At 31.7% G+C, this 27921-nt stretch overlaps 2 protein-coding genes across 6 annotated transcripts in view; one reads left to right on the top strand and one right to left on the bottom strand.

Annotated features, from left to right (window-relative positions):
* LOC126827034 (cdc42-interacting protein 4 homolog) overlaps positions 1–27921 on the top strand; it is a 47597-nt gene that overhangs the window by 11531 nt on the left and 8145 nt on the right. For 3 of the 5 annotated variants that reach the window (XM_056099167.1, XM_056099171.1, XM_056099170.1), the window contains exons 2-13: positions 601–716; positions 10760–10810; positions 12851–12998; positions 13700–13762; positions 14596–14700; positions 14907–15035; positions 15668–15814; positions 16116–16328; positions 21009–21035; positions 24654–24766; positions 24989–25121; positions 25561–25730. In XM_056099167.1, the coding sequence (XP_055955142.1) occupies positions 601–716; positions 10760–10810; positions 12851–12998; positions 13700–13762; positions 14596–14700; positions 14907–15035; positions 15668–15814; positions 16116–16328; positions 21009–21035; positions 24654–24766; positions 24989–25121; positions 25561–25730 (1415 nt within the window). The remainder of the gene's footprint in view (positions 1–600; positions 717–10759; positions 10811–12850; positions 12999–13699; positions 13763–14595; positions 14701–14906; positions 15036–15667; positions 15815–16115; positions 16329–21008; positions 21036–24653; positions 24767–24988; positions 25122–25560; positions 25731–27921) is intronic. The other 2 variants (XM_056099168.1, XM_050556200.2) reach the window with 2 other exon arrangements.
* Positions 1886–3565, bottom strand: LOC126827128 (frizzled-6). The gene is made up of 2 exons (XM_050556346.2): positions 3052–3565; positions 1886–2769 (listed from the first exon to the last, which is right to left on the bottom strand). Exons 1-2 carry the CDS (start codon positions 3323–3325, stop codon positions 2177–2179), a joined length of 867 nt encoding a protein of 288 aa, XP_050412303.1. The 5' UTR covers positions 3326–3565; the 3' UTR covers positions 1886–2176.

Below are 27921 nucleotides of genomic sequence, written 5' to 3' on the forward strand. Positions count from 1 at the left end.
TGATTGGTCGAGACTTTGGAACACAATGCATGTACATGTAACTACATGTACATTCTAATTGAGGTAGAATGTTCAAACTTGATACACTATGTACATGTAGATGTTTATTAAATGAATGCCTTGACAGTGTTCGATCATGTACATTTTCCACTAAGGCTAAGCAGAGATAAGCAATTTGATTGGATGAGAGTTTGGAACACAATAACTTTGGTTCCAATTGAGTGAGGATGACTTGACTAAGCAATTTGCAGTAAGCATGTTAGAATGTTTGAACTTGTGTAGATGTTCATTAGGTGAATGTCTTGAATGAGTTCAATGATTAACATTTTCCTCTTAAGCTAAGCAGAGCTAAGCAATTTAATTGGTCAATGCGTAAATACAAGATACATGTAACTTTGATTCTACCTGTACCTGTAACTAGTGTATAGTTTCACTACCAGGTACTTCAAAACCATGACTAAGTTCGATCGTGAACATTTTTCTATTTAGACTAAGCTTAATTAAGTTTTGTCATCTATTTTTTGGGGGGGATTGCGGCGGGGGGGGACATCAGCCTCACTGTTGGCTTGTTTTGCTCAACAAATATAATTTCTTTTTCAGGATCAGTATGACACCATAGCCCATCATACACAGCGTGGTATTGAGTTTAATGAAAAATTTACACATTTTTTAAAGGAGAGATGTACAATAGAATTGGATTATGCTCGTAGTTTAAAGTAAGTATATTGTCCCATGACATATGTTAATCTATGTTCTTCATAATAATAATTACAGTTAATATGTACATGTACCTTGATACTTCCTGATTCCTCTTCTAAAAGCTCTTGATCATTATTTATGGAAGTACAATGTCTATGCATGTACTGTATATATACATGTATATAGATTGGGTACATTTAATATTTTAAATCAAATTTTATTCGCACACTTTGATAGGTTTAATTTTATAAAATCTTTTGAATGCAGTACAGAACAGAGTTCATAGTTCAATACTTTGAAAAGTTGGTGAGTCACTTCAATGGGGAATAAGGGGGAATTTCTGGTTGTAAAATAAATGTCAAACATTTTGCAGTCATCTTTCTGTTCACATTTTAACAGCTTGTGGATGTGATACAGGACAATGTTCCCATAGGAATTTTGTAAAACCTGGATGGATTGATAGAGACAAATAAATAAAACCCAATTACATGTACAATTAAAGCGGAAATTGCAAATTTTCTAAGAAAGTCAAAACGTAATTATTTCTATGTCGTTTGCTCAATAGGTTGTCAACTTACAATTATACGATAATAGGTGTCATTCTCACACTTAAGATTCATTTAGACAGGAAATAATAACACAATTACCTCCCAATTACCTCCCTTGTTTTCTATTCTCCACCATGGAGTAGCGATATTCAAACGTTTGAAAATGAAGAGAAAAATGATATTTTTGCCAATTTCTCAGCTGGCAATAGTGAATTACAGGATTAATAGGATTATTCTTTAACAAGGTACATGTAGGACTGTTTATGGATACCATCTATTTTCAGGCTTTATTTTAATAAATTTTAAAAAATATAACCTAAAAATTTGCAATTTCCGCTTTAAGCATACATGTACATGTATTTGGCGACTGTATTAGAGGGCACGACAAGCCCCTGTCCAAGTTTGACAAGTCTGATAATTATCAAAAAGTATTTCTTAATTGCTCAATTGAGGTAATACATGTATTTAGGGATGATGATGACATTACGAAGATGCTGTTGTACATGTACTTAAAAAAGTTCAGGACATATGTGCAAATTATTAGTGAACATTTTCTTATATAAGAATGATTATTCATTATTTCCATGAAAATACATGTAACAACTGAAAGCAGTGATGATACTGAGCAAAGAAAACAAAAAGGTCTAAATGCTGTTTATTGCTTGTACATGTAAATGGTACCTTCAAAAAAGATACAGAATGTTAATTGGGCAGCAGCGCAGCAGCGCCCATGAAATAATTTTAAGAAATAATTCAATTTGATAGACATCAACATTAATTTGTTCTTTTCCACAGACCCTTGTAGAATAGAAAATCTCTTTGAAATTTAGATTTCTCACAATTGAAATTCAGGACGTACATGTAATGATTGACAAAATTTAATACAAGTCAGTTCTTACATACATGTCAATCAGTCAATATTGTTCACTTCAGTTTGGCATAACACATGACACACTACAGTCGTTTGGACTTCTGGTAGAATCTCGTGATGGATACCTATGACAATGAAACTTTCCTGGCCAAGGGAGACCACCTCTTTGTCTTTCAAAGATCTGTCCACAGCTTGTCTGGACACTTTCACAAACTTCCCTACACGGTACAACAAAAGGCACCTCACATTCTGCTGTTTCCTGTTTCAAACAGAAAGGCATGAAAACACCACAGAGAAAGAATTTTAAATGTGGTGAACAGTTGGTATCAATCAGAGGCTGATATTGGGCCATCTCCGTCTTCATTTCACGAATGTTTGATTGAAGAAACATATTGGGCAAGGAACCAAACCTGTACCCAATACCAGAACACATTGGTAGATGGTTTCTCTGGCAAGAAACATGGCGACGTCTAGATTGTTTCTTCTTCTTTTCTTTTAACGGTCCTACACATCTACCTGATCTTTTGGGCAGGAATTGAGAACAGCGAAATTGACTAGACCATGGCAAATTTTGGCGCTGCATTTCTCGTGAACAACGATTTTTGGAACGTCTGCATGTCTCTCGGCATGGTAATTGGACTGTAGTTGAACCTGTCAAATAAAATATTTTGTTACCTAAATGAAAGTCTGATATTTAATTGTTTCGTAAATTACAGTATTTAAGAATACATTAATAAAATAAATACAATTAATTTTCATCCACTCTTAATGCTTCGATTCCTATATTTTCATTTGAATTATTATTAGGTCATTTGAGAAGAGTTCCTATAGGCCTATACATGTACTTGTTTGAATAACCTAAATTTTTAAATTAAAGTATTTTTCATGCTAATTTTTACATATAAATATAAGTAAATTGTCTACCATTCTTACCTGTTGTACATTTAGGTAAATATAATCCACAAATCATTAGACGCAAATTTTGGGAGCAGCCCATGTCCATAAAAGGCCACCATTGCTGTAATGCCCAGTAGACTTCTGACTGAGTTGTGTGACCAAATTTATTTGGAAGGCGTGTAAAATTATAGTTGATGAGTCCTTTACACATTGGAACCTCAACTCGTACACATGCTTGTCCAGACACTACAACCAAACTTATTGAAATCACACTGGCAATAAGCACCCATTTTACATTGAAAGAAGTCATTGTGTCCCTTGGAGAGCAGAATAAAATTTGAGAACTTTTCTTCAGTACACAACTAATCTGTCAGGCATTGCATATTGTATACAAACAGCCTTTCTTCTCAAACACTGTTGTGTTATTATTTACACAATAAACAATAACCCTAGCATGCAACTTTTGTGCACTAAAATGATTGAGATCGCTGAGGAAATCTGCATAGGTTGCATTAAACACTCTTCTGGTACCAGCAAATCCTTGAAACAAAGGAATTTAAACAACATGGGTTAGAATTGAGCCCTTTTAGAAGAGTCTATTCTATGACTAAAGGTATTGTGATCTGTAAAATATGTAGAAGTTTTAGCATGACTTATTAAAAAGTTTGTTTTTGTTAATAAGTGCGTAGCTTAAATTTTTTTTTGTTTACTTTCCTGAAATATAGATCACTGAGTTGAAGTAGCTTATCTGAAAGTTGAGTTTTATAAGGATGTTATCCCCTGGCCTCACCTCTGAAAATGGGTTGAACCATTAATGAATTGCAGACCTACAAATGTATATATGACCATTTTCTATTGTTTTTTTTAGTTGGTCTCTTGGTCTTTCATAAGGACAAACCAAAAACTTTGCATGTTTCTTGTATTTTCAACTTTAATTAAAAATAAAAATAAAAATATTTTATATCTTGCAATGCTTTATCTAGATCTGGTCAGTTTTGATAATAATATGGTCATTTTGCAGACCACAGACGGACCTCAGTTGAGTTAGCACGTAGTGGAATTGTGGTTGTTGTAAATAAAATGTGTAGATAGTGTAGCTTCCCCTCCCCTCCTGGTCAAAAGAGATCATATCCTTGGAAATTCCTTGGTCCAGATTATTTAGAATTGTTAAGTCTATTGACCTGAAAGGGCAAAGGGATTTAGAAAGAATTTACCACCAACCCATAAAATTCAATTTTGTTCATGTGAGTACTAAACATCCTCACATATTTCAAGATATATTCTTTGATTCATTTCTTCTTACTGATGAGACATCCCTGATGAGAAAAGTGTGTCAAGTGATGACATTGAAACTGGCCTTAACTATAAGTTTGTATACCAGCATGAAGGAATTAATTTGAATTGGTCTAAGCCTCAGTAGTCTGTAGCTGAAGTAGATTTGTGGTACCATTTCATTCAGTGAGTTTATTCCGAAATTGAAACCAGGTGTTGGCTTTTGACTTTATTATAAAGGGGACACTTTTCTCAAGGTCAGATTATAAAATAAGGAAAATATGGAATTGTTTTGTAAAAATAAATATTTTCTGCTCATTACAATCTATTGCGCTGGTTTATTCTAGCTATTGGAATATTACTATACCTGGATAGTCCTCTCCAGGGCTGCTAACAACCAGTATTGCAGCGCAATTTACGATACATGTTTTGTCCGTTCCTAATCAAAAATTAAAATCTAACATTTTTAATTCGCAGTAACTGTGAATCATTAATATGCCTGTCATTTTGGATATTGACACAAAGATTATCCACATTTTGAACGTGTATAAAATGTCAAGTAAAATTTTATAAACTAAACTGAATTCTGTGTGTGACATTTTCTTCTCGAACTGAAATGAAATGAAATGAAATGGGGTTTAACGTCCTACTGTTCTGCTCCTAACCTGGGCTAATGAAGACGGGCATACGCCATACAGTGTGCTATGAGGGAAATTTTGCCCGGACAGCGGCACTACGGCCTACTCTTATATCGAATTCCAACTGCCAAGGGATCTTTTACGTGCACGCCAATGTGTACACGGGACCTCGGTTTTTCGTCCCATCCGAACGACTAGACAGCTTTCCTTGTCAGCCCCTCCGTCCTGCATCACTGACAAGGGAGAACCACGCCGGAAAATCTGGATGAACTTTCTCGGCCAATGCAGGGATCTAACACCCGACCTCCAGGCTAGTGAGCTAGCGTCTTACCCACTTAGCCACGTGATCCCCTCTTCTCGAACTACCCAGACACAATTCATTATACTATATAATACAGGGACGTAACTCTATGAATAGGGACTATTAAACCGGATATAAGGAATTAAGTTGTATCACTCAGGTTGCGAGACATGTTAATTTCAAGTAATTATATCAGTATTCATTTTGAAAGAAGTAATTCCAGTGTATCCCCCACGTATTGTAAATAAAATATAAAAAAATAAATACATGATAATGTATTGTAAAATGATAAATCAAAGTAAGAATTCCCGTAAAATATTATTGTTTATATCATGTGTGTCTAGTTAATCGAGGTGTGTCTGATTGAACAAAAATAGTAATACACGATTAAAAGCAGACAGAATTGTTTTCTAATGAATATTTCTAACGTAACGAAGAAATAACAATTAAAATGAGTGGGGCTTCGGAAGTCACTGCCAAGAATTGGCTTCAGAAATAAGACCTAACCAAAAGTCTACATCACATTCACAAACTGTCACAACTACATGTGGCAGTGCTAAAAAAAAAATCGAAGAATGAAATCTACATAATGTAATCATTTGTTATGAATTAAAGTAATATCTTGTTATTTAGGTGTTTTATGAAAAACTGCTAATCAATTTTTAAATTTGCTAATCGAATTTGGCAAAATAAACTGTGAAAAATTACCGACACCCCTGATTCTCTCTAGTATTAAACATGTAAAGAAATGATAGTCATGAACAGATTTATAGTCAGGTGTGAACTAAGAATATTTAAACCCCGGGTACCACTAGACATTGGTAACACCTATTGGACAAGCAAGGAAATGTGTACTTATACACAGTGATTCTGATAGTGCTTGTAAAAGATCCACTGTCAGGACTACATAGTACATGTACATTATCTCAGCTAATTCCCACATTTGGGCACAGGACAGCATTAATTCCTATACTGGTCAAATAGATGAAAATTTACATTAGAGTCAATGGGGAAATTAATAGTGTACTGTGGCCATTTTAGGTTCTGTTCAATCGTTGAGAAAGAACCACATTTTAGATTGGTATATATTGTAAAAACTCAATCTTTTTGTGTTAATAATATTAAATGGAGATCTGAGAGAGAGAGAGAGAGAAATGGGGTTTAACGTCCACTCGGCACAAACTAGGTCATTTCGGGACTAACATATGTTCAATTTTATTTCAATAATTCACTAGGGGTCTTTAGCAGTGGGAGGAAACCGGAGGACCCAGAGAAAACCCATGAGGTTGGACAGGTGACCCTACTCCTTGTCACGTACAACCAGGGATTCGAAACCACGCCAGTTGACTCAATGACAGGCCGTATGATACAGCACGCACGTGCTAACCATTTGGCTATCCAACCCCCCTATGGAGATCTGAAGTTTAATTTTGGGGATAACATTTGACTATAGTTATGTACATGTAGGGACATGTAGGTATTGACACTTGATTATAGTAGGTGTTGACAAGTACAGTGTAGTTGTATATTTACCATACATCATACTGTAATGGAAAAACTTTGTATTTATTCTAACAAATATTATACATACCTATGTTTAGTGGTTTGACCTTATTTATCAAATATTTCTACATATATATATATCATTCACATAGCACAATAGGAATAACTTTTCCCTTTTAAAAAGTTCATGATATTATTAACCTTTTTACTATTATGGCAGTCACTACTGACTTAATCTATGACCTACATTTGATATACCATGTTTGACTGAAATATTTAAACTTCACTGCAGAGATACTGAACATGTATTGCAAAATTTTGGATGAATTTCCAATATTTAGTGGACTCGGTCACTTTCGACATCTCAATACTACAGCATTTTTTTAAATCCATCATCACTTTCATGTCCTGATTTATTTCCCTATTACTTAAACCAAAAAGGTTTACTGTATTGAGAAACGGAGCCACGGTGGCTAGGTGGGTAAGGTGCTGGCTCACTAGCCTGGAGGTCGGGTGTTCGATCCCTGCATTGGCCGAGAAAGTTCATCCCGATTTTCCGACGTGGTTTCCCCTTGTCAGTGATGCAGGACAGAGGGCCTGACAAGGACAGCTGTCTAGTCTTTCGGATGAGACGAAAAACCGAGGTCCCGTGTAAACATTGGAATGCACGTAAAAGATCCTTTGGCAGTTGGAATTCGATATAAGAGTAGGCGATAGTGCCGCTGCCCGGGCAAAATTTCCCTCATAGCACACTGTATGGCGTATGCCCGTCTTCATTAGCCCAGGTTAGGAGCAGAACAGTAGGACGTTAAACCCCATTTCATTTCATTTCATTTCTATAGCATAGTGTCCAGATAGAGTGGCAAAGCCTAGCCCAAGTTAATGCGGTAGATGAAACATGCAGTAGCAAAAGGAATTCAAATGATAAATCTGAATTTATTTCCTGTAAAATCATATGAATACACATGTACAATGTAGTTACAGCACATGTAAATAACACAGATTCGATCTCTGCATGTTCCACTGAAATTAATTAAATTCGGTTGCTAGATAGATTCGTGTACATACACATCCATATCACAGGTAAATATTTATCATCAAATAACAAGAATTCCAATGCAGAACCTGAAATTTTCCATATTCCATGCATCCTGTTTAATGGAAACTTTTAGATTTATTGTTCAGAATTATATTGGTATCAATTTGATACCAACAATTTGATACCAACATTGATTATAATTTTTATGATAATTTTGTTTCTGATCATTGAAATAAGCTTACACAGGAGTTTTATAATTTAGTTGCTTATATTATTGTACAGTAGGGTGAAACAGGAGATAAACCAGAATACTGCTCTTAATCAACTTCCTATACATGTATGACCAGCTGGCTTTTGTGTGGCATCAGATTTCATTATAACACAAAAAAAAACCATATTGTACAGACTTGATTAACAGATTGAAACATAAAACATATATGTGAAATACGTATTGAAGAAAGCATCATTAGCTATTTTTTGTATGGAAATGTTGGGTGTAGCTTATCGATAAATGTTTCACTGGTTTTGGATTATTTCAAGATTGTTGTTATGACATCCATTTATTGCATTCTGCTTGATAAAAACTGCAATTGAGTTTGCAAATGGTCTAGGGTTTGTGCATGGAATCATAAGTCATAATCTACAATTTTATGTTTTATAGTGCTAGCACGATATATCGTTGAATCGATGTACATGTATCACTATTCATTCTTTTACGATTTGTGTATTGAATCCCGAGACACTGAATCGATGTATCGCAATATTTTTTTAAGTTTTGTTTTTTGTCGCTTCAGTAAGTAACCTATCCACATCACACATTATCCATAGGTACACAAACAATCTTAAATTATTTTGATCCACATCAATATTGTGGTATAAAACAGTTTTATTTCTTCAACATTAATTGGCAGGATTAAAATTAAAAATATCAATTATTTATGGTAAATATTGACCTGGTTATGAATTGTGATACGAATTGTATCGTAGCACCGGATTTGCAATGCGTATCATAGCGTGACTGCAGTTGAAATACCCAACACCAATGTGTGGTTTCAAATCCCCAGTTGTACGTGACAAGGAATAGGGTCGCCTGTCCAACCTCGTGGGTTTTCTCCGGGTCCTCCGGTTTCCTCCCACTGCTAAAGACCCCTACGCGCAAGCGAATTATTGAAATAAAATTAAACCATATGTTAGTCCCGAAATGACCTAGTTTGTGTCGAGTGGACGTTAAACCCCATTTTTCTCTCTCTGTCTCTCCTGCTTTCCTGGTTTCCTACATGTATTAACACTGCCACCACCAGTTCAAGAAAGCCCATTTCTTTTTTTTTTTTAATTTATTTTTTACTAAATATATCCATGTAGAGGTACATCTATGTTGGTAGACTTAAATGTACACATGCTCAGAATTCGAAAATGAATTTGGTTTCAAAAGTTAACAATGTATATTATAATGAATGCTGAGAAGTGTTAAATGACCTTGATGCTTTATTTATAAAGATAACTGGTCAAACATTGTCCTTGCCTTTGACTGTATGTGGACATAGGTCATAGAAACAATTTATAATGTCTATACACAAGGATTAAGAGTTTCTGTGATGTCTGCACGTATAAGCTGACCAATGGCTTTTATCTATACAGATTATTATCATATGTCTCACAATTACACTTTTCATTCATCTTTTCACATAGAGATAGATTCATCAGGGAAAAGTAGGGTGGGAAACAAAATTAGAAGTTATACTTATAGAATATGGTAATTAAAAAAAGAATGAATGATTTCATACAGACTACATTGTCATATATATACATGTTTGTAGGTATTGACAATTTTTCTAAAGGTAGAAACATTATTCAGCATTTTGAGTCTATGTGGTGTATCATGTTCTGTGCATGATCGACGAATCCTCTGACGTGTACAATTAACTTGGAATTTGTTAGCAAAGCATCTCAACACATTTGTCAATACAGTTACATACATTTTCGTTTTAAATTACATGTACTTTAGGTTTATGTATAATTGTGATTCATAACAGAATTAAGCTTGATTCTCTGATTCTGAATCAACACATTCTCTGCAAAACATGTACTTGTAGAATTTTGTACATTTATACCATTTTCATATTAGATTTATAATTAAGTGGTTTACCCATTAACTCATGATGTGGATGGTGTCTGATCAGGAATGACAATTGGCATGATTGAACCACTTAAGTTTGTTTAAACACTTATTTCCTTCATTGAAATATTATACAATTATACATGTACATGTGTATATTTACAGTTATTGAAAAGTATTCAGTAACTAGCCAAAGCTGAAGTTAGATTGTCTCCCACTATTCAGATTACAAAGAGTAACTATTACATTTATACTTATAGTATAAGTAAAATTATAACAATGTTACAAAGAATTAAGTTCCATCTTATGGACAACATTATTATAATAACAATTAGATTCATTACTTTACATTAAAGGGGCTACTAAACATCTAACACATTTTAAATTAAAAACACAAATTAAAAGTCAATATTGATCTTATTTCACTCAGTATTGATATTCTTATGTTATCGAGATAGTTTCTAGAAATAGACTCAGACCACCACTGGATTGTGATAGTCTTTATAAAGCGATATGTAGTTTATACAAAGTAGCTCAAAAAAGTTTATTGCCCACTTCACAGTTTGGTACATATTGTATAGGCGGGTGGCCGAATGGTTAACATGTGCGCATTGCATCATAAGGTCTCTCATTGAGTCATGTGGCATGGTTTCGATTGCCCATTTGTAAGTGACAAGGAGTAGGGTCACCTGTCTAATTTAACCTTGTGAGTGAAATAATGAAATAAAATTGAACCATATGTTAGTGCGAAAATGAACTAGTTTGTGTCAAGTCAGTCAAGTGTACATTAAACCCCCATTTCTCTCTCTGACATACATGTATATATACATATATTGTAAATTTATATTAACTTCCATCCTTTTTGTTTTTTTCAGAAAATTGGTCAGAAATTTTCAACCAAGGAAAAAAGAGGAAGATGAGTATCAGTAAGTAAATGTAGGCTAGATCTACAAATTTCTCATATACTTGAAATTTTCTTTCCCAAGAGAAGCAGTTATAAACAGTCATTATGATCAAATACTTGACAGTGGAGTTAATCAGAAACTCAAGTGATATTCAGTTTTGAACATACATGTACATGTACAATGTAATATTTGATGTGTTCTAGTCTTATAATACTTGATTGCTTGATAAATACTAGAGAATCCTAGTCAAAACATTCCTCAGTAATTAACATTAAATGTATTAAATGTAATTGTATCATGTGTATTACTAACTAAACATACCGGTACATATCTACTGACCTAATTAATTTAAACAATTACCAGAACCACTGACCTAATTAATTTAAACCATTGCCAGAACCAATCTAAATACTTTACATGTCATTACATGGCTATGCAAGTTATAGACTGCGACACAATCTTTTTTTCCCCCAGGCCACACTTCAATGACAAATAAGGGATGATCAGTTGATAATAAATAAATTATTTGTTATAATTGCCATACATGTCCATTATCATTATTTGTATGATCATACTATAAGAATAGCCATAAGCAGTGTTTAATATTCTATAATATTACAGGGTATTATACAAGAGTTATTATCACATATTGATATCTAAATATTCTTCCTTTCTATTAATATCCTCTCAATTTTTTCCAATTCTCTGACTTTCATTAAGGAAGAATTAGGTTTGATTTATGGCCTTATCAGAGATACGAGTATGACCTACTTAGATTTGTCTATTAAGTAAAGTTTGGTGATATATATCTATTGTTCGAACTTAGATTAAATGTACAATGTGAATAGGGAGGAGGATATTGAAATGTGCCCCTTCAGTTTCCGGAGCGGATCTCCTATTAAACCATTAAAGATCTTTATGAAACTTTAAACACACATTATACAACATCACATTTCTTGGATTTCATTTTTATCATTCTATGGAAAATGTTTTTAGATATACAATTGTGCAAGATTTTGATGACCGAGTCTTCTTTTCTAAATTCTTTGAGCTATGCCAAATCACTTATAATTAAATCTAGATAATGTTCAATTGAAAAAAGTTAATAAAAACCTAAGCTACCATTTGTAATACTAATAGAGGAATTAATTAAGTTGCACATAATGTAATGTATGTATCTAATGGGCAGTTTTCCAGTTTGGCAACAAATTGTTCAACACAAAATGAAAGTGTAAACACAACTGGTTTGCCAATCAATTGTTCGTATATTGTACATATTTTCTATTTAAACTATCCTGGTATTGGCTTTTAAAAGCCAGTCATTCAGTGTAAATAACAGTTTTCAACTGAATCTTCTTGCATTATTCAATTTCAATAAACTGTAGATAAAGTACATGTACAATGGATGTGGAATATATTTAATATTGCAACATTTATATATTAATATACCATAGTCTCTTTGTTTTGAACAGATCTGGATCTACATCAGTACATGTACATCCCTACTCCTTCATTTCAGAATTATGTCTTGTGGATCAATGATTGAAAATATTGTAATACTAATATGTACATCTACTAGTATCAGCTTAACAGAGATTTTGTACCTGATCCATAGATTTGAGAGACTCACATGTACTGTACATGGCCCTTACTGTTTCCTGACCTTACGTGTACCCTTAAGGACAGTGGAGGATCGGACGATAGTATAGTCTGCACAGAAAGACATCCGCAGAAGATCTACCTTTTTTTAATGAATCTATAAAGTGTAAACATGACTTAATGTAAAAAGAAAATATAATTATATTACTATTGTGGTTATATTGACTGCTAATTTTACTATTCAAATAGTCTAGGTCATTATTTAAATGCTATATATATTTGATCCAATTATCGAATCAATGTATGGCGCCATTTCAGATTTTTGGAAGAAACTTAATATTTCAAATAATATATTTTCTTTTTTTATCTGCATGTTTATTTTAAAATATTGATTGATTTTATTGAATTAATGCAAGGAGACAAAACAAACATAAGTTCTACTATGGAAAATGTATATTTCAGATTTACCTGGGCAAAGGGATTTATTGACATGGTCAATGAGTTACATGATGTAGCAAGCCAGCATGAAGTGGTGGCAGAAAATTTACAAGGAAATGTCATGAAAGATATGCAAAATTTAATAGCAGAATTAAAACAAGAACGGAAAAGAGTAATTATGGAGTTTTTAAAATTTTATTTATAGAAATAAATAATTTTGCATGTAGAAATATTAATTTTACATCTATATGTGTATTTAGGCATACATGTACATGTACATGTACAATGTAAATCTACAAATAGGTATTCTTCAAGAGTTTTATTCTGCAAGGCTTCATTAAATTGAGGTTTAAAGAAAAATACTTGTATCTACATTTGAATATTTAATGAACCATACTCTAAGCTAAATGTATACACAGTATACATGAGTCTATATATATATATATCTATTTTGATATATTTATATGAAAATCAGATACCATACTACCATATCTATATCTTTCATACTGTCAATATAAACAATGATAAAGCTATCTCGTTACTGGAAGCATTTTTGATCAAATTCCAACTCTTACAACACATTTTTTAGATGTCTATAACTTTTTAAATCTATGATGTTTTATTCATTAGATTCTGACTTGTTCAAAAAGTTTTCAATCTTATGAAAAATAATTTATATTCTTCCCACAAGTGTATATGATAAGCACTTAATACCGTTGCTTTAAGTCTCACATCGATTATCATTTCTAAAAATGCATTTTTCTTAGTAAACAACTGATTTAGCTCTAGTAAATAAATACTTCAGATTAAATGGAAATAAACAAGGAAATCGCAAGGAATATATGTCCATTACTTTTTATTACTTTGTTTCAGCTTTTAAATGAAGGACAAAAGATACAGGAACAGTTAAATAAGTCTTATCAACACTTAGATAGGGTTAGTTTATTATTCTCAAATTTTACAAAGTATAGTATCCAGAACTTATTTTGTAACACACAATGCAATAAAAACATTTAATGATTATAAGTAAACCTTGAAATCACAATATTTAAGTTCTCTAGACATACTGCACGCAGCGACCCATCTACGTCATACTTCCCAGAATGTGACACTGCCCTGGTTAGCATACGTGATCATTTTGGGTCGGGACGTATCGACGAGACATCGTTTTGTTTAGACAACAGAGTAAAAATAACCCATGCACGTGGGTTTTATGTAAACACGCCATGTCGCTGACACTCGCGTAAAAGCGATATATAATATGTGCTATGGGTAATATTGCAATAAATTCTTTACCATTGTAAACTGTCTTTAGAGTTTCAATCTGTTTATCTTTCAAAACAAGGTTTAGATACTCCTAAATTTGTTTTCGCAAACAAAACCGCCTCTGTGAAATTATCTGTCATAGGCGCCGCCATATTGAATAATTAGGGAACTTTTTTGTGATTCGGCTCTGATTAGTTTGACATCTTTCAAATTAGTTTGACATCTTTCAAATTAGTTTGACATCTTTCAAACACACAACGGCTAAATAAACATATTTTATTTCATTCAATATGACAATAGAAGAGAAATAAATACTTCTAAAAATTTCTAAAAGCATACTCAGTGTTTTCGACTAAAATCGTCGATGTAGGAATTAAAATGTCGGTTAATTAGCTTAGGGCCTATTCTCAGCCGGAGCTAGCTGTAGATAGACAGCCTAAGTTTGGGATGTTCTCTAGACTGAAGTTAGTAAATCGACTAATTGAATATTATGCTGATTACAGGCTAAAAATCGATATGAAAAAGGTTTTAAAGAAGCTGAAAAAACGATGGAAAGTTACAGAAAAGCAGATGCTGATATTAACCTATCTAGAGCTGAAGTAGAGAAGGTAATGTTTATGTTAACAAAAATTACTGAAATTAAGGAAAAAAGACATTTTGTAAATAAACACACAACACCCTGTTATTATTCTATTTATTCAATACTACCTCTCATTTGTAATCAGATCAGGGCTTTTATTATGCAATTGTAGTATAATGTGTATCTTTATTCACTAATGTAATTATATATTCTTGTGTTGTTGTTTTTTTCCAGACACGGATGTTGATGAATACTAAAGCTCAGTTATGTGAAGAATGTAAAAATGAATACGCTGCTCAGTTACTGACAACAAATCAACACCAGTCTAATTTCTATACCAGTCTTATGCCAGAAGTTTTTCAGGTTTCAAATTTTAAAACATTTTCAAAAACAAGATATTTTAATTTATCAAATCATACTTTCGAGTAGCTTGACCTTCATTCCTATAAAATTAGAAAAATAATGACTGTAATGTTTCAATTAAAGGGAGACAACTCTATTAACACTTTAAAAGAACTTTGTCTCTATTACCCAGAATCTTATTCACAATAATGTCTGTGCTCTCAATGAATACATGTTGGGTCTCGGAATGATTTAAAATGCAGGTCCAAAGCTTTTTACTACAATTTAAAAAATGCTCCAGCCAGTAGAATAACCCAAATATGTTTTTCTATTGTCGAACAGACTGATGATTAATCATGTGACATTTTTCTGTGTTGTTGGAAATTAGCGTCCAATACTTTTGCGATCATGTTTATCCTTTTATTTACTTAAAATCCTTCAAGTGATGTTATGAAAAGGGATATAAACATTTTAATAAAGACTACTTTCAATAAGTGTTGTTGCTTCACTTGAAAAACTCAGATGATAATTTATTATATATTTCATTGGTATTTTTTGAGAGTTATAGTCGAAAGCTAAGCTTAGAGTTGTGTCAAGATTCTTATCCCTGCTCGTGCGAATTATTACAGAGATTGGTTTGTTATTTATTTCAGCAATTGCAACAGATGGATGAGAAGAGAATAAATAGATTAAAAGATTTTATTCATCAGTGTGCTGATGTAGAAGCTAATGTGATACCTATTATAAATACCTGTATAGACGGCATGAAGAAAGCTGCTAATAATATAGATGCCAATAATGTAAGTACTAAAGGAATTAGGCACTTTCACTTCAAAATGTCAGGAGTCGAACAGTTCTTGACAAAATCTTTGCAAGATTTTTTATCATCCTGCATCAGATTTTTTGAATGATTGCCTGAAAACTAAGATATTTTTTGTAAGTTTTTGTAGGTCTTGAAACTTTAAATGAAACTATATTTATTGTGTTTTGAGGTTAAATTCCATAAAATTCTAATTTATGGCATATACATTGTCTTTGTAAGTTTTTTTGTGGATATCATACTGATAACACATATGAAACATTTTCCTTCTTTTTCTACAGGATTCACGGCTTGTGATAGATAGAAATAAATCTGGTTTCCCCAAACCAGATGACATACCATTTGAAGATTTAAGTTTAGGACAATCTATAGAAAATTCAAACAATGTAACACCCAAAAATACCATAGATCATAAGAATACCTCCAAATTAGCGACGTTATCGGGAAAAAGTAAAAAGCGCACTGGACTCTTTGGACTATTTGGATCATCCAAAGTAAGTATCTAAGCTTTGTTTATATCGAGTGTGTTTCATTTTATATAGAAGTGCTATTATATATTCTATTACAGGACCTTGTATTGTCATATATTGTAAAGCTTACTGCTCTTTATTTTATAGCCTGTTTCTAGCAAGGTAACATTTTCTCCTATAATTATATGTTTAACAAATGACTCCTGATTAAATTATTGATGTTCTATATAGCGGTGAAGGGTTAATTAGATTAATTATTTATTTAATTAGTAGATGTAACATGTAGTACCGATACATAAATATGAAGAATATTTCAATGTCTTATAATTGTCATAGCACTTACAACTGAGTTCATAAACAGGTATATGGACATGTATCTTACTAAGATTAAGGAATTGAGTGGAATGAATGTCGTTCATTTTGGTTGATTTTTGGTAATTTTATTTGAAACCTCATTGCATTTGAGAGAAAAAAAAACTTATGCGATACTCTGTCCTGCTTAGTTATCTCCCTTTTGAGAGGAATTCTATTTTATTGATTGAATTATTCATCTTGGGTTTTCGTGCTATGTCAATGAAGTGTACTGTACAACATGAAATTATTGCTACGGACTAAAATGGGAATCCATCATAGTAGAAATATATATAGAGAAAAGTTTCTTAATTTTAAAGGACAATATTGGTGTCAGTCATTATAAAATATGTAATAGAACTGGTTAAATACATCACAAGTATAATTTTAACACAGAGATCATTGCTACGGGAGATGTGTAACAAGCACGTGAAGAAATGGGAAGTGACGACAAACATGACAAACACGAGTTATCCTTCTATATAACTAACTGAAGTAACGAGCGATAACAGACATGCGATCGAATTTCATTTGACTGATAATTCAGTTGAAGATGAAAAGTTATTATATGAGACGGTGAGAGGATTTCTGACAATTCAAAAAAAGAATTGGCTGTCAGTAGATAAAAGATAACGAACAAATTAGAAAAAGTCTGTGCATTAAAAAACGGGGGAATGCATGGGATTTTTCTATTTTTCTTGTTTTTCCTTATCTAGTGACAGCCAATTCTATTTTTGAATTGTGAGATACCCTTTCACCATCCCATATAATAACCTTTCATCTTCAACGGAATTATCAGTGAAATGAAATTCGATCGTTTGTCTGTTATCGCTCGTTACTTCATTCAATTATATAGAAGGATAACTTGTGTTTGTCATGTTTGGCGACACTTCCTGTTTCTTCACGTGCTTGTTACACATCTACCATAGCAATGATCTCTGTGTTGAAATTATATTTGGAATGTATCTAACCAGTTCTATCACATATGTAATAATGACTGACATCAATATCGTCCTTTAATAGTCTATCTATAGATAAACATAGAAACATTTCATTTGATTAAAACTACAACAACATCAAGCCGTTTGAAATTTAAGATGAATATCACGAATGCAATAATTTCATGTTTTAAGTCTAGACATTAGCTCCAAGTCAAAAAGGAGTGATGATGTACATGTATGTTGTAATCTTTTTCTCTTTCTGACATTAAATTTAAATAAAGACATACATGTACAAACAAACTACACGGTCTATAACTAGATATTCTTTTTTGCTTATCAGCATTAACTGCTATGGAAGAATTTTCACAACTTTCTAAATTGCTTTTTTTTTTTTTGATATTTTTCAAAGAAAATTTTATTATTTCATTGCAAAGCTCAAATTCACAAAGGTAAAGCACATTTTACTAGAAATTCTTGAATGAATCAGAATGCAAAATAGACATTCATCAATGCACATAGTTCATCTTGATCATTTAAATGTATGCTAAACGCTGTCTCATTCATCTTCATAAGTCTTCCAATACTTTTCAGTTACTGATTCTGAAAAGATAATTGTTATATGTCCACATTGAAATGTGGTTGTATAATGTTGTCGCCCTGCCCGGCTGTTCATCGAGTATTCATAATTTCTTATAATCACTCTAGAGGCTACATTAAATATTCTTCTTCTCTAGATATGGCCCTTGTTTTTGTGAATGTGCTAACCATCAAAAGTAATCATTCGATTTGTGTGAAATCTATATTCATTGATCAAAACAGTGCCTATCACTTAAATTTGCATAATTTCCATTAATTACCACATTTTTCGGGCTATAAGTTGATTTATAATTCACATTGACTTATATATGGATAAAGTTAAAACAAATTACATCCATAAAAAAATTCTCAGTTCCCAACTGTCAAGTGGCATCGTCTGCTAAATAATAGCACTCGTTCGGTAAAGTCACTTTGCTATTGTCTAAAACCACATCGGTATTCTAATACAAATACTTGTCAACATTTGTAAATATATGTAACTTTTATTTAAAAACATATCCCCCATTCAAAATATAATCATAAAGGCTATAAAATTCCATCAAAATAGAATCTTTCTTGTGACATTATTCATTGTAGAAATTTTCATATGCCATCTTGTAATTTCTCGCGTCTCTTGAGAGTTCTACTTTAGTTTTTAGTTAATTTAACCAATCATACATAGACACGATCTATTTTATTCTATTTTTAGTAACATTCATCGTAATATTACCTTGTGCGATCACAAACATTGTGTGTATTGTCTAGTCTTTATGGGATATATTGAAATAAAAACAGGTTCAAATGAACCAAGAGCAAAACTTGGAATTAATATTACTCAAGTTAGTCCTACATTTATAAACGTGACTGAGTTTGATTGTGAACATTTTATGCTTAGACTTAAGTATAGATAATTAGTTTGATTGCTCAACACTTTTGAAAAGAATAAATGTGCTATTAAATCAATATATGTCATCTATTTATTTTGGGATTTCGGCAAGTTTACTTACTGATTCATAATGCAGGGGTCAAAATTCATGTCGGCACCCGCGACATTTGCCGTAGTATTTAGCGAAATTGCCGTAGAAAATAAATTATGACTACGGCATCTTTAGCCGTGGTAATTTATTTAAGAATATCACAACGGCAGTTTGCCGATGTTGACACTGAATCGCCGTTGTATATCTGCGTAATCCACAGCATAACCGAAAGTAGGAATTTATTGTTTTGTTTCTTCCCCGAGTTCTCGTGACTGCATTTTCGAGTTAGATCTCGAACCATCGATCTTCAGTCGTTCCATCGTACGGTTACTCAGATAGTTGGAAGTCAAATAGCAGCCACTTATATTGGTGGAATTGTGGAGATGGATTATAGAATTGCACGAATCTTCATGTCGCTGAGCCAAAGCAGATTCATGGTCTTGCAAGAATTTTTAGGCCGCCTGATTTCGAAGAAATAAAACGGATTCATATTATCAATCAAAGTTTCCCAGTTTAAAAAATGCCGTAGTGATGAAAGTAAATTAAAAGTTTTGCCTTAGTGTACATAAAAGTTGCTGTAGTGAAGAAGTAATTACTGTGGCATTTTTTGAAAAAAATGCCTTCGTTCCAATTTGACCCCTGTAATGAGACAAAACTCTGACGATTTAGCTGTGGTGTTCGTATGTTTTGTTGCCTGGCAACTTATTATTTTTTGTATGAAAACATAAAGCCTTATTTTTTCCTCTACCATTGTATGAATAGTAGCTAAACTTAGTTGCTGTAAAATTTTGTTGAGATATGTAGTTTCTGAAAAGCTACAGTGCTCAGATCATCACAACTAGAGGGTTGTAATCATTTTCAAATATTTAAATACGTGTTTAGTTGAACAAGTACATTTTAAGCAATGATGAACATTAGTTATAGATTTACAAAGTTTGTAGATTTGATTAAAAGAAATGTTTTAAATATTAATTCATTGCAGATGTACTTTTTTCATTTTAAGCCTTAAATTTCCTTAACAAAATAATTTGCTAATCTGCAAAACTAGCCCAATGCTTCTGTTAACCTAAGGCTATCCTTTAAACTAATTTGGTAAGGGACTCCCATCTAAAATGGTGAGGATCATCAATTTATTAAATAAATCAATCAAAACACATCTTGTAATCTTTTCATTTCATTTCTCATTGTTTTAAACGTCATCCTTGAAGGGAAAAGTAAGAAATTTAAATATTATGATAAAACTTGTATAAAGTTTTATACATCTATATATATTTTATTTCTTGCCTTGCTTTCTTAATATTAAATGTATTGCATGTATAAATGTTATAATCACCATTTTTGATACGATAGTCGACAAACCATATGGTTAGATTTTTGTGTGCCTATTTCCGTGTTTTAAAGCTAAGATCAATTTCTCATTTGATCCTTTAAACAAATTTCCTTGAATACCCTATGGTGGTTAAAACATCTATCTATAGTTAATTTGATTTAAAATGGCTAATACTATAGTTATAAAGTCTTTTTAAATTAACAAGATTATGATTTTTATCATATATTTATTGTCATTCATGTGTTTTATCATTTTATTTATTTCATTGGTATAATTATGTCATATCCATTGTTTATTGAAATAGTTTGAAAATAATTATATGCTGAATTGAGACGTGGATTTTAATGGAAAATTAAATTTAATTAAACACTTATAATGACAATACAACAAAATTATTAATATAGTAATAAATACAGAAATTCGAAATTCTGAAACAAGAAATGGAAAATCCATGTGTCATTTGGTATTAAAATGAAGACTGTTGTCATATAAGTTACGGTAGTTTTTATTTGGTTTTTGTCTTTTTCTGGTCCCTATGAAGATTATAGGATTGTTGGTATGTACTTATATATGTAACAGTGATTATAGATTAATCTAGATACACATATAGATGTGTGTACGCATGTTTTATGTATTTATTTAATAGGGAATGATGTTTTATTTTTAGTTGTACAGTTTTATTATTTTTGTTTGTTTTTTTTTGTTTTGTTGTAATTGAAGGAATGTTAAATGTGTGTGTGTGGGGGTTTTTTTTTGTTCCATTTTTATAAATAATAATCTTAATGGTATTTTGTTTCACTTTGTTGACTTTTGTGCAGCTTTGCATAGCACTGGTGTTTGAAAAAAAAGAAAAGCTTTAACAGCAAGTTTCATGGAAATATGATTAGAGTCAATTATATAAGTTTACATATTGGGGTTGGTTGGTCTTAAAATTGAGTAGTGTCCTTTTATTCCTTTCAGCTGCTTTGGTAAAGCAAAATGAATTTATGCATTGATACAATCTCCATTACCTAAATGTTGATTGTAATTTATTTTTGGTTTATAAAGTTATGGTTTTATTGAAATTTAAGTCTATTTGTTAAATGCTTGAAGTATACTTTTAGCTGAAGAAATGGATGTACTGTAGCAATATTCATCTGTCTTCTTAACCAAATCTTCAATTGCTACTATTGGCAATCTTCAGTAAAAATGTGTAAAAGCCCTGAAATACTAATTAAAAGTCTTGTAATACAATTTAAAACTCTTGAAATACGATTTAAAACTCTTCAATTACTATTTAATACTCTTGAATTATTATTGAAGAATCTTGAATTACTATTTAAGAATCTTGAATTACTATTTAAGAATCTTGAAATACCATTTTAAAATCTTGAAATAATATTTTAAAATGAAATAATATTTTAAAATCTTGAAATAATATTTTAAAATCTTGAAATACTATTTTAAAATCTTGAAATACTATTTTTATTCGCCAGGCCGTCGTCCACAATTTCTTGTGAATGCTCTCCACTCCAAAAGTTGTCATCCAATTGTTTTGAAATTGATATATGTTGTTTACATTAGCGAGATGAAGAAGTCTATTCCATTTCAATAATTTCCGTTTATTACGTCTAGAGTTACGGGCCTTATTTCACTTTGTTGAACCTTGTGAACACTAAAGCCAAAAGTTATCATCCAATCTTAATGAAATTTATATGCATTATTTAAATTAGTGAAACGAAGAAGCCTATTGAATTTCAACAATTTCCTTTTATTACGTCTAGAGTTATGGCCCTTTTTTCACTTTCTTGAACCTTGTCAATGCTCTAACGGCAAAAGTTATCCGACTTTGTGAAATTTAGAATTATTATTTAAATTTAGAATTATTATTTAAATTTAGATGTATTATTTAAATTTAGATGTATTTTTTAAATTCGTTAATTACATGTACTTCTAGAGTTATGGCCCTTGTTTCACTTTGTTGCACCTTGTGAATGCTCAGTTATCTGCGGATCTGTATGAATTTATATGCCGTCATTTAAATTAGTAAAAAGAAGAATCCTATTGAATTTCAGCAATGGCCATTTATTCTAAAGTTATTGCCCCTGTTTCACTTTGTTGTACCTTGTGAACGCTCTAATATCTAAAGTTATCTGCCGATCTGTATGAAATTTATATGTGTCATTTAAATTAGTAAAAACAAAGAATCCTATTGCTTTTCAGCAATTTCCGTTTATTATGCCTAGAGTTATGGCCCTTGTTTCACTTTGTTGAACCTTGTGAACACTCCAACACCAAAAGTTATCATCCAGTCTGTATGAAATTTATATGCCTCATTTAGATTAGTGAAACCACGAAGCCTATTGAATTTCAGCAATTTACAATAATTACTTCTAGAGTTATGGCCTTTGTTTCACTTTGTTCAACCTTGTTAATGCTCAATTGATGAAAGTTATCATCCGATATTTATGAAATTTATATGCATCTTTTAAATTTGTGAAACCGAGGTCTATTAAATTTCAGCAATTTCCGTCTCAATTATTTCTAGAGTCATTGCCCTTGTTTTACTTTGTTAATCTTGTGAACATTCAAATGACAAAAGTTATGATCCGATCTGTATAATATTTATATGCATTATTTAAATTAGTAAAACGAAAAAGTATGTCAAATGTCAAAATTGTTTTGTAAATTACTTCCAGAGTTAAGGTTCTTGTTTCAGTTTGTAGAACCTTGTAAACCTTCAAACGACAAAAATTATAATCTGATCTGTATGAAATTGTCTTGTAAATGCCCCAAATTACTTACAAAAAAATAAATATGTGTCGACTGCTCAGACAATTTAGCTACTGTGGGTGTTTGTTTTGTTGTCTAGCAACCTATCTTAAAATCTTGAACTACTATTTTAAAATCATAAAATTCTATTTTAAAATCTTGAAATACTACATGTATTTAAAAATTCTGACAAATATTTGATAAATCTCATTAAAATCTCAAACTTAGTATAGTGATGTTTTACTGTCATTCTTTCACATTCTTTATAGAACCAGACTCTGTATAAGGTATAATTTTTGTGCATTATATTTTATTTTTGACAGTGTTTGGGATTTGTAAGTTAAATCTTGATTAATGGTTGGTTGTACCTGTGAGCCTATCTCAACACTTTGATTTGGGCTTCCATTTTATTCAGTTTTTCACAAGATGGTTATGATTTCACATATCCCTTCCCCACCTGAATAATTCATCAGACTTGCTATTTATTGTATACAATATTGGAAGAAGAATGTTATTTTTCAAACATGCACTATACAGACTCAAAATATATTTACCAAGAGAAACCTTAATTAGATCAAGATTTTGAATGCTAACAGAATCAAGGATGGTATTTTACCCTTTTATCTTGCATGGCTATCTGAGATTAACTTGTTAATTCATAGCTTGAATGTTCATCAGATCTTCATCGTCCACTAATAAACTCAAAACTATTTCACCATAAACACTAATATAATAATATATAATATGGTCGTATTCTACGTGCCTTACGTTCTATAAATAATTAGACCAACGTCATTCATCAGAGAAGCAGACAACCTTCTGTCGAAAATCATATGTACTATAATGTAGAGGTGAAATTAACAATTTTGAATTGTTCCTCGACTGACGAACCACAATCATACTTGTGGAATAGGGTGTGTAGAATGTTGGCGGACCAGAAAATTTCATTTTGGGATCTATCTTCTTTTTTTTTTTTCACTCAACTTTTGAGGATTTTTAGTTTCTACTCTATTTTGGTGGGGAAAAGTGCATGTTAGATTTAGATATATGTATAGATGACTAACTGTAATTAGAATAACTTCCTAAGAAACCAAGTAGTACAGAGTTAAAATCTGGTGCATCGTTCATATTCGTGGTTCATAATTTCACCAGTTTACCAATAGTCATATATAATAAAGTATGTAATGATAATAATTTACATCACATTTACCTATATTTATGCCAACCTTAGTGCAATTTAATTAATTTCTTTGTTAGAATAAGCTTAAGTATTATCTAGTGCTATAGCAACATATGTATAGATTGGAATCATTTAGTTTGGCTTTTTCCATCATTGTATTATTTAAACACTAACTATCATAAGAAGATCAGTTGTGTCTATTATGTAACAGGTTGTGTATAATGTATTATAATTATTTATTAGACCGATGACCAGAAGGAAGATTTCAGTGATTTACCACCCAATCAACGGAGGCGTAAACTAACGCAAAAAATTGACAGTATTAAAAAAGAAATGGCGAAAGAGTCTGCTGAGAGGTACCATTTTAGTTATCTTGCAATATAATATTTTACTGACAAAAGATGTAATACATATTTCTGATGAACAAGTTAAATTAGAATAAACCAGTTTAAAATGAGTATACTCTCTGAGCTGCCATAATTTAGCTTAGTGAACAGATTTGCTTAAAATTGCAAGTGATGGCTACTTTTAAATAAAACAAATGTACAGTGTTATAATGTGTATGTTTATTATTTTAGGGAAGGTATGTTAAAAATGAAAGATGTTTATTGCAACAATCCAGCATTAGGTGACCCCACAACACTTGATAAAAAGGTGGAGGAAAATGCTCAAAAGATTGATGGCTTACGGCAAGAATTACAGAAATTTGAGGTGAGTTGAAAACTGTTCCCTGTCATTTTGTTTAAAGTACAACAAAAATTGTTAGTTATGTAAAACTTCCCACATTAATGATAATAAGTGGCATCAGGTTTTCTATAGAAAAAAAGCATACTCTGCAATTTAATTAAACTTATAATTGTTGAAACAATATCATAATAACCAGGTTTTTTAACAAGGAATTTAAAGGTACTATTTATGGTATTTATTTTCTATTTGGAACAGTATGTAATGATGAAATTTACAATTTATGACTTGACAATTTTGTCAGGCATAAGGGGATGAAAATAAATGTGTTATTTATGTTGTCTTTGGTACAGTATTTAATGATGAAACTGACAATTAATGAATGTTGTGTTATGGATATTATGTAAATAGAGCTAAACGTAGATAGCTTATAGTATTATTTCATGACTGAATTATATTATTACAGGGGTATTTGAGTGATGCAGAAAACAATAGTAGTAGAGGTCGTGATAAACGGAATAGTACATCAGATGATTCTATATCTATGACAGCATCAGAAAGTAGTGTAATACAAAGACAGGATAATTCTCTACCCGGTACACCACAGACACAGCATAATGTTACTAATGTGTACGCGTAAGTAGCAGGCTTTTGATTCCTGCACTTTCATACCTCTTTAGTTTTGAGTTTTAAGTAGAGATGAGCCGATCATAGTTTACTACATTGCTGTCTGTCGACAATTGTGTTATTTGCTGATAATTGGCCATTTTTACCAATGTTTTGACAGATATTCAATTGGTACTGCCCTGCCACTGGAAACAAATTTATTGCAAACTGAGTGTAGCAGGCCACACAATTCCATGCAAACAATGCCAATTAGCTATGTGAGGTTGCAAATGATCAAAAACATACAATGCATGTAAAAACTATCTGCCAGTGTGATTGGTGTACCCCTTCATTCTGGTTGCTATGGCAAAGAATTTTATTCCGTTTGAATTTTTGTTATTCAGTGCTGCCAAGAGATCACAAAATGGTGGGATTTATAATGTCTCCTATGTGTGAACACACAGTAAGATATCAAAATGCCGACCAGCGTTCTGACTTAGTACATTACTGATTGGCAATTAAAAGAACATGTAGGCTACAATATATCTAAATAACTATTTTATACTGATCGATAGTTTTACTACATGTACATGTATCTAATAACGGTTTTAACGATACCCCTCCCCCGTCCTGCTTTCGGCTCATCTCTAGTTTTAGGTGGGTCTCTCTATTCTGGTTATTTTTTACTTTAGTTTTATAGTCCACTACTTTCAACATATCTTATATAGTTGTTTGCTTAGTTTATATTCTCATAATATATGTTGCTGGTTTGTTTTACTCAATATAAGAAAAAAAAAAGAAAATGTTATTGTCTGCTCATATTAGATGTTTGATTAAATCCACTTCTGTCACTGTGAGCAGTGGTATAAAGTTTTTACCTTATTGAATAAGACAAAATAAACCAGCTAACTATATTATATATATATAGCCTTAGTTTGTCTATATCTATGTTATTCATTACAATGGGTGTAGTATTACTGTACATGAAAATGTAAGCCTTGTATGTACGTGTATGTATGTATGTATGTATTGTATGTATGTATAAATGAACTTTATGAAGACTTCTGTCCAAAATGTTATGTCAATTTTAAGATTTCCAGTCAAAATATGAAGTTACAAAAGATGAAATGATAAAGTTTGATATCATTATAGTATTGGTTTGGTAGCCTAGAGCCAATGAACAACCACCTCTGTAATCCCAGGTGATAATTAATCCAACAGGCCTTCTCTCCCTTAGCTTATTTCTAGTGGATTAATCCGTATTCCTTCTTTATAATTGCAAATAACTAAATATTTGACTATGGGTTAGTGGAAACAGCGCTACCCTATCTCACTGCATGGCGTATACCAAGGTTCATTAGCCCAATATGTGCAGATAAGTAGGATGTTGTACGCCATGTCCTTTCATTTCCAGTGAAATAAAATTCATTTATATGTACGGTACGGTAGTAGCAATTATTGTGCTAGAAATTACATTGAAAAGTATTTTCTACTGAAAGTACTAAAAGTATGTCTCTTATCTGTGATTAGAATTAAACTATCATTAAACAATATTCAAAAGCAAAACACCAATATAGAGCCTCAAGTTGGATAGAGTAAAAACAAAAGCACGATCTTGTAAATTTATAAATCGTCTTGCAAGTTTGAAACTTGATGAATGTTGATTGGTACATTTTGGAAAAGAACTCAATTGTATATATGGCTATATGTGGCCTCCACTCCATATAGATCAGACAGGTTTGCCAAGGAAGTTGCGTCAGGGGCCACATTGGTGAAATTTGACAGATTGTATAAGTGCATGTTATGTATACAAGTATTATCTATATATTGGAAGTCTGTATAATTTATATAAAGCATGTTAGCATTTGAACTTGGTAATAGGAGATGAAGAATATAATGGAAAAAAAACCACAATAATTTTGTATGAGCACTATTCACACAAACTGATTGAAAAGTCTGATTATGGCCTAGATCCCAACAAGAATTCAGGGTTAATAAATATATATACCAATAGGGCTTTTTGTATCTTATCTTAATGTAAATCATCTTTTACATGTCTATTTATCAGCATCTGATATACATGTTTGTTCTATAATGAACAGAGTATACTACGTGTTGTTTGTGGAATAAAGTTATTGCTAAATCATTGTAAACTTGTCAACCATATTTAAAACAGTACAAACAGTACACTATACTGCTTCAATTATTAATTAGGTAAAGA

The sequence above is a fragment of the Patella vulgata genome, chromosome 1 (assembly GCF_932274485.2).
Source record: "Patella vulgata chromosome 1, xgPatVulg1.2, whole genome shotgun sequence".
Classification (NCBI taxonomy): Eukaryota; Metazoa; Mollusca; class Gastropoda; family Patellidae; genus Patella; species Patella vulgata.